General features: G+C 37.7%; 1 protein-coding gene across 1 annotated transcript in view; it reads right to left on the reverse strand.

The window, feature by feature from the left end:
* Positions 1 to 7,921, reverse strand: part of LOC121329284 (kelch domain-containing protein 8B-like) — a 72,489-nt gene extending 64,568 nt beyond the window's left edge. The window contains exons 1-2 of the mRNA XM_041274817.1: positions 7,254 to 7,921; positions 1,163 to 2,576 (exon numbers count right to left, since the gene is read on the reverse strand). Coding sequence (XP_041130751.1) covers positions 1,163 to 1,553 — 391 coding nt within the window. The 5' untranslated portion in view covers positions 1,554 to 2,576; positions 7,254 to 7,921. The remainder of the gene's footprint in view (positions 1 to 1,162; positions 2,577 to 7,253) is intronic.
* Positions 7,922 to 8,229: the final 308 nt, after the last annotated feature.

An 8,229-nucleotide genomic window follows, 5' to 3' on the forward strand; every position in this document is an offset into this window, starting at 1 on the left:
TGTAAGAATGTTAAAATAACCTCTAAAAGTTCTGACAGAATACTATTAACTAGAGTACGCGAAAAGACATTTGAGAATTCTCCTGGAATGTTAGCATTGATTTTTTATATTTTTCATATTAGTATATCTCGGAGTTAGTCTTTGTCATCTGGATGTCTATTGCCAAACTCACTGACCCAATCTTTAAGGGTGATTTTTATCGTTTTCGGAATCTTTAAGCAGCTTGTTCAGTAATAACAATACACTGGAAACTGAAGTAAACTGCAGATCCGTTTCAACATGAATGTGACACTGACGGTGCGCCTCATTCATCCTTGACCTCTGTACACCAGAAGTTGATTGTAGGAGCCAATTTGCTTTTCTGGCTCACTGCACATGCACAACGAAGAGACTAAGAACAGAGGATGGAAAAATACTAGCAATTGACTTGTACAAAGAGTGCAAGTACAAAGTGTGGCATGTGTGCAAAACTGTAATGTTTAAATAAAAGATACGTAGATGAAGTGCTGGCACTGAATGTTCAAGGATACTTATGCAAACTGTTAATATGCTAATAGTGTTATTGCAAATTTACTAACACAGCTGCGTGCTGAATGCTACATATATTAATTACTGCATTGTGACGACTGATTGATACTAACAAAACCTATAAAGCCATCCCTTAAGGACATAACTATAGAGCAATTTACAACACCTTGAGCCGTGTGTGATTGTCTCTCCAGGGCTCTGCTGTTTGTTCAATAAACAACTTTAACAATCTACTCTTGGAATTGAATCGTTGTGTTCCAGCTTTTCACTTGAGTCCCTACATTGATGAGTATATATGATAAATGTATTGATTTGGTTATCAAACAATTATAATTACAGTGGTAATTATAAACCACTGGCATGTCAACATTACCACTGTGCTACCATTCTGCCTTGGAGATACACTAGTGTAGGTGTTAGGCTGCCATTGACCCTTAGCACTGAAGCATTTCACATTACAGTAAATACAGTCAATTAAGGCTTCCTAAAAATATTATCAAATGCAAATGTTACTACGGTGTATAGCTTGCTCTAAAATGATACAGTAAAATTAGATATTTAGCATTTACAAAGTGTTAAAGTATAAACAACAGTGGGTAGAGTCAGTGTTTGTGAAGAGGTTACACACTCTTACCTTTCTCCACGGCAGTGATGCCCATTGACGGCTGCCCCACACCGGCTTTCTTCTCCCACTTCCCCTCGTCCGAGTTGTAGATCTCCACAGAAGCCAGGGGTCTCTGCTCAGCATCCATCCCCCCGATCACTAGGAGCCTCTTACCCAAGGAGACCACGGCAGCCCCCGCCCGGGCAGTGGGGACGGGAGGCAGGGGGCTCCAGGTCTGAGTGACTATGTCCAGCACCTCAGCTGTGTCCAGAGGCAGCCCTGTCTCGCTGCAGCCCCCCAACACGTACAGCAGACCATCCTGGTAGACAGGAGTACAGTAAACCCGACGGGTAGGCATTGGAGGGAACACTTCCCAGTACAGGGACTTGACACTGCTCACAGCCATCATGGGCACAGGCATGGCATCTGGGTGCTAGCAAACCTGGCTCATTGCAGAGGAGACTGGGGTCTTACAGCGGCAGGTTCACAGCCAAGTCCTGCTCTTAGAAATCAGCGGTTTATTTTATGTATCTGAAATCAAGCTGGTTTAGGAAGAGACGGACTGGTATAGCCTTGAGGCTTTGAAGCATGTGGGGACAAGCATGCACTGATGGATCAACAACTTTCCAGGGAAAGAAGCTTTGTCACTTGCTGTACTACCAGCTCGTGTGAGCTCTAGCGTTCACGAATACCGTAACTGAGAAACCAACGGCGGTTATAAGCAGGCAACCAGGTGGGCTGTTCTTTATTATTGTATGGATGAACGCTTTGCAGATCTACCACTGTACAAACAGACAGACCTTCCAAGCGATCTATATGGAAAACTCTTTTGAAGAAGAGAATGCTTTTATTTTTTATTGATTGAACCCAAAAGAAGTGTCTTGTTTTAAGAGAGGTCGGATTATTTACACTTGGTTGTATTACCAGACCGGTCACAGGTAAAAAAAAAAAAAAAATGAACCACAGCGGTGACACGCTAAAAGTTTCAAAATATCCACTATGGTTCCAGGAATTCCAAGTAGACTGACAAGCAATATGTAGTTTCTAAGAAGTGTCTCTTAGGCCTTCCTGTTGATGTCCCGTTGGTGATGGACCGGAATGATGCAAATACACTATCTTCCTTGACAAGTCTGCAATGAAGGGATCAGTTTGTGAATGATCAGTATGCAGAGACACACACAGCACGTCCCCTTTGTTTAGGTTTTATCTGTAGCCGTAGGAATAAACAGAGATCAGGGAGCTGACATTTGAATGAGCGCTGCATCAGGAGAAGTGGGGTTCATTGACTGTCATGTGCTGCCCTCAGCTTGGGGTTGTCTGGCTGTGGCTTGAAATACATATTCAAAGTGCGGTAGCAAAAACTAGTCCCAAATATAAAGCGTGTTTCGAATGTCAAAACAAGCTGTCTTTACCTTCCTCTGCTCCTTTTGGGACACACTTCTTCCTAAAAAAAGAAGACATGAATGTTAATAAGTCTGTTTTTCATAACTAATCCAACCTTTTCACATTTTGTTCACCACTTGATTTTTTATGTTTTAGTATTTCCATATATTCTATGTTGCCATGTTAATAGGTATGTGTAAAAATCTATTCCTGCAACGTGCACCTTCATACGACATTAAGCTTTTCTTATTTAAAAGCTTCTATAAACAAACTGAGGCCAGGCAGAGAAATATATAACTATACACTGAAAATAAAGTTAAATAACATCCACCAAGCAGTGACGGGAACTCAAACAACAAGCATTCAATAACTGATGCATTCAAATAATTTTTTTTTTTTTTAAGAGAAAAAAACACTTGTGATCTCATATTTGGGTTTTGTTGGAGAGACAAGGTGTGGGGAAAAACAGATGTCTGTCTATTAAGAAAATAACATATGCAGTAAAATAATATTACCACAATAACACATAGCTGCATCATTTGTGCATTACTGCCGACTTGAGACTTATTATTGTGTGATAAGATATTCTGACCCATGCAGTACTGTATTAATATATGTTTTCCTCTCAATTTTTCAACCCATATTTAATGGGTTACCTTGATCAGACCAAAATGTCACATACCTTTAGGGAATAGTAGACTTCACTGAAGAAGACAGAAGCTACATGTTGACTCATAAAAGGCATAAATCAATACGGGCAGTGAGATAATATCGTCATTATTTTCAAGCTGAATGGTGGTGAGGTATATGATTTGTGAAAAAAGAGCAAAGGAAACAGTGTAGGCACAAAGAAAAAGGTTGCTCAGGTTGCCAATATCGTTTTCCTTCCCTCCCTTTTAGATTTTTTCTCCCACTGTGCAAGATCCATTTCTCAAAGGTCAAAGAACACTAATTGGTATACACTTCATTAGCTACTCGCTATGTCATTCAATATGAAATGCGGACTCTTCTGTAATCTCCAATCCAGCCAATTGATTCACGGTACTTTTCTTGCCGGATTTCCACGTACTCTCCAACAAGACCTTTACGACCTCTCTCATATGCATCTCAGAGGCGATTAAAGAGTTGTTTGATTAAAAACAACCTAAATAGGGATATTTCTCACTGAGACACCTGCCTAGAATGATCTGATCAGAACCAGTGGCACTAGTCTATAACAGAAAGGGACTTGGTACCCTTGCAAATTTGCAAACCACAAGTAACTAAGTTGCACTGAACTCTTCTTTTTGTCTGATCCCCATTGCACAGCTCATCTTTGGTTTTGCTGTATCAGAGTATGTGTCACATTTCAGAATGACTTTTAATAACCGGTCTCACCTTGATGGATTAAACATGTATTAATGTTTTGTTTGTATTATTTTAACTGTGAGAATGATAAGAACTGGGTTTGTGTCTACAATTGTTAAAACGTGTAATTTTACATTTGAAATGACAGGTTCTCTTCAGACAAAACTACATTTATCAACCTCACATATTCCAAGTTAAACTGTCTCTGTTAAACTCCAAAGCATACACTGTCAAATGTCTCAGCTGATGCAACCCATAGCATTGACGAAGACACCAGTTGTTTGATTTTGTTGAGCGTTCAGCGCTTGGTTTATTGTTCAGACTGATGCCTAATCACAATACTCTAAAAGCAGGAGTGTCCAGGGCCATTCCACTCCAGGTTTAACAAGTAAAATTATATAATTAACCACTTCAGGGTCTGGATGGAGGTTTAATTGGTTCAATTAAACAATTTAGAACAGGGTTGGCACAAAGACCAGGAGTGGAAGGGTCAACTTTGGCCGCCACTGCTCTAAAGCACTTATCTTTCATTGTGCTGCAAGACTGAAAGAGATCCTTACAAAGAGTGTGTCGGCTAAACGAACAAACACCAGCAGCAATAGAAGGAACAATGACCTCTATACATGCTCCACTTCAAATGGGATTTTATGTTCAACTGTGTAACTCTTCACTTAATCATAATGTCAAAAGTGCTACAATGTTACCATTTGACAACTCTCGTCATCTCGAGAACTGTCTTATTCCTTTGTAACTTTATTTCAGTAATTTCCAATGAACTACACAATACAAAGACAGTTGAAATTAGATCCCACAAACCATCCTGCATGTTGTGCTTCTGTAGTTGAAGAGCACTGTACAAGTGGTTTAAATCAGTGGTTTTCAATCCAGGTCTAATTAAGCAAATTATCATTTCAATTATGAGTCTAGTTAAGTAATTGAGAGCTCAGCTGGAATGAACACCAGCAGACACAGGAGATCCCCAGGACCAAGGGTTGAAAACCACTGGTTTAAATAACATATACGGCTTTGTCAGCCAGCTTGCCGTAGCTGTAATAACAATAACTCTGTCTAATCTTTTATGTTTTCTTATTTACCTATCTGCTGTTGACTCGCCATCTAGCAGCAAACGTGACAAACATTTGAAATATGGAACACATTCAATTCAATGGGCTGAGATAGCCAATCCATTACATTGTCTATATCTAACTTCAAAATGTGTTCCCTAGGCCTAGCCTCTGTTTAAAATAGTGACTGGAGTTGACTTAGTTGACTCTGTTTATGGGTTAAAAACGCCCCTAAATCTATGTTCTAGGCTAAATATATTTAAGTTATTCTTACACATTTGCTGAGTCATGCCATCTCTTGCAGTCAAATATAGAGCTCGAAATAATGATACGCCAGGAATGAATATGAAATGCGACCGCACAAGATCCGTCTTTAAAAATAAGAGTTAGGTTGTCTACTAGTTTTTCGTGAGACAAAATTCTGATATTTTAAGGCCAAATGTTCAATATATTACACATAAAATAAACTAGCTTGACTTTCAAACAGACATTTTCCTTACAGTGAGAGGGTTCAAATATATTCTGTTAAACGTTGTAAAAGATATGCATGCCAAACATAGATGTCAGCTGTAGTGTTTACACAGTAGGGTATGGACACTGTTTATTTAATTATTCCATTACATACAGTATACACAATTATACATATTAATTATGTATAGATCATAAAAAATTAACAGAACTTCAGTGGAGGGCTTTACAGGGTGGCTTTTTTTGATTATTTATAAATAAATTCCAATATTTTACAGTTGCTTCATTTTAAAGTTAAAACGTTTAGGAAATTAATCTAATATCTAATCCAGTATTCCTGGTCCACAGCCACCAAACAAATCAAAGGCATTTTTCCCCCAGTGTAAGCACTGAACAATCTGCGGGTTGAAGACAATTTTAAGACTATAACGGTTGGTAATTAATTACAACTGTTTGATTCAAATCGAAAATGCTAATGTGTAATGGTAAAGTACCTTAGCGCAAACGATTCTATGCGCATCAGTACATACAGAGTGCACGCTTTAGCAGTAGAGATTATATTGTATCTAATATTTTACTTTCCTTGTATAATTTTCACACAAATTGCATATTGCAGAATGTATAAAGTTACTACGATTCTATAACTTCAAGTAAACATGATCGTACAACACTGTGTCATTAGACAGCGTCCCCTAACAAGCTCATAAGCAGCTGTTGCTGGCAGATACATAATATTTTAAAAATCACACTCGCGCTAATCATATACAGGTTGTAGCACGCAAAGAAAGGCAGTTTGCAAACTGTCTATACATCGCTTTTCTAGAGATGCATGTGCCACTGGAAAATGAAATATGATGTCGCTGTAATATCCGTTAGCATTTAACAATATTTAAAGCAATTGCAAATTGCTTTAGAATGTATTCTCAACAGAGAGCAGTACATGTCAATGTGACATAACCCAGATTAAAGTGTGTGATATAGATTCAAACAGGGTTCCCACGTTAACAAATGGACACCATTAATATAGTACAGCTACTACTAAACATACAGTAATGTCAATGTGATTAGTATTATAAATGCCTGAAAGGGGTGTATACAAAATAATTAAATTCGACATTTACAATAAGAAAGTCACACAATAGTTATTTTTTTGTTTGTTTGTTTTGGGTTTTTTTTTTTTTTTTTTCATTTTCTTTATGACTTGGGGACTTAGAAACTCGCGAACTCCATTGAACCCCAAAACAGCTCACCAATAACCAATCTGATACAAACGCGAAGAATATGTTTCTGGTGAACAGAAGTGTTTCCTTTTATTTGATTAACTATAGAAACACAATATTGTTGTTGCTGTAGTTTACAATATCATTTAAAAAAAGTAGCAAACGCTATGCAGCACAGAGCGGCTGCATGTTCTGTCTCATATCACCAAAAGGGAAGGATGTTATCTTAGGGTGCATTGGACTTTATGATCTTAGAAAGGGTAAATGCTTTTTTTCACTTACTATACTTAAGAGTTAAGGTTATCTGCAAGCTCATAAATTGGGGGTTTATTTATTTTAAATGTAAGCTATTGGTTATTGATCCATTTTTTTGTGGCGATCCTCAAAAAAAAAAAAAAAAAAAAAAAAAAAAAAATTTAAAAAAAAAAAAAAACACTACAAAAAGCCACTACTGAGCAGAAACGTTTGGTATGCGTGCGTATATATTATGAACTATTTGCTGATAGTTTAAAAAACAAAATATGCAGGCTACTAAATACAGTTTCTTAAAAAAAAAAAAAAAAAAAAAAAAAACTACCACCAAAAAAACAAAAACAAAACATATTCACTTTAAACAAATTAAAGGTTTGCATTACCTACCTGTTTTTTTTTTTTTTTACTTTCTTCTCTATGAAAAGATGAATATGTTTTCTCAATGCTGCTCAGAACTCCGACACTTAATAAAACATCCCATGTTCTGATCTGATCTGAAGCGTCTCTTCATCGCTCTCAAAGGCTTTCAACCGGTCACTTTTTGCTCGCTTGCTTTCGCTTTGAAACGCTCCATTGTTTATCCTTTAGTTAGTACAGTAGTTCTCTAGACACTGCCTTTCTCTACTGAGTATCTGTTCTCTGGGTATTTTTTCCCTCTTTACGCTCCACCTCTGTACCAACCTCTCTGACTGTCAGAGTCGAAGGAATAACAACCACCCACGTGGTTAACCCTTTATACCTGCAAACGAAGTCCTTGGCAAATTGGCTGTATGAATATAGTGTGGGGGCGCGGGTTAGGTTTACTAGCACATTTCAATACTATACAGCAACTAACTGCAGCTTCTAAAAGTATAACATAACAAAATGAACAGAAACAGCTATGGTTAGTATAAAATGTCTTTAGCGTGTTATTGATATCTAGCCCAGTTTTCATAGTTTTTGATATGCTGTACTTATTAGAATATACGATAGCGGGCGGCGCTGTGTTATGGGTTTGAAATAAGTTGAATGACTAATAATTACAGTTTTGGAAATGTCTTATGACAAACCTGTAACCTTTGAAAACCTAATAAAAATAACGCCATACTTGTGATTTCAATAACATGGTGCCTGGCCGGCTTATATAATAAATTATAAATGAGATCGGCAGAGTGAGGGAACGTCCTCGGGTCGCTCACGGAAGAGCAAAGGAACGCGGAGCTTGCACAGAGAACGACAGTGCATCTGAATTGTGAGGGAGTTTCATCCACGTAATTGAATAGAATGTATATAAACTAGACTGTGAATGTGCCAGCATGCTGCAATTATTATGATTCTAGTCGGATGTACAGTATGCATGCTAATAATGTGAAAAACAATTCTA

The sequence above is a fragment of the Polyodon spathula genome, chromosome 16 (genome assembly GCF_017654505.1).
Source record: "Polyodon spathula isolate WHYD16114869_AA chromosome 16, ASM1765450v1, whole genome shotgun sequence".
Classification (NCBI taxonomy): Eukaryota; Metazoa; Chordata; class Actinopteri; order Acipenseriformes; family Polyodontidae; genus Polyodon; species Polyodon spathula.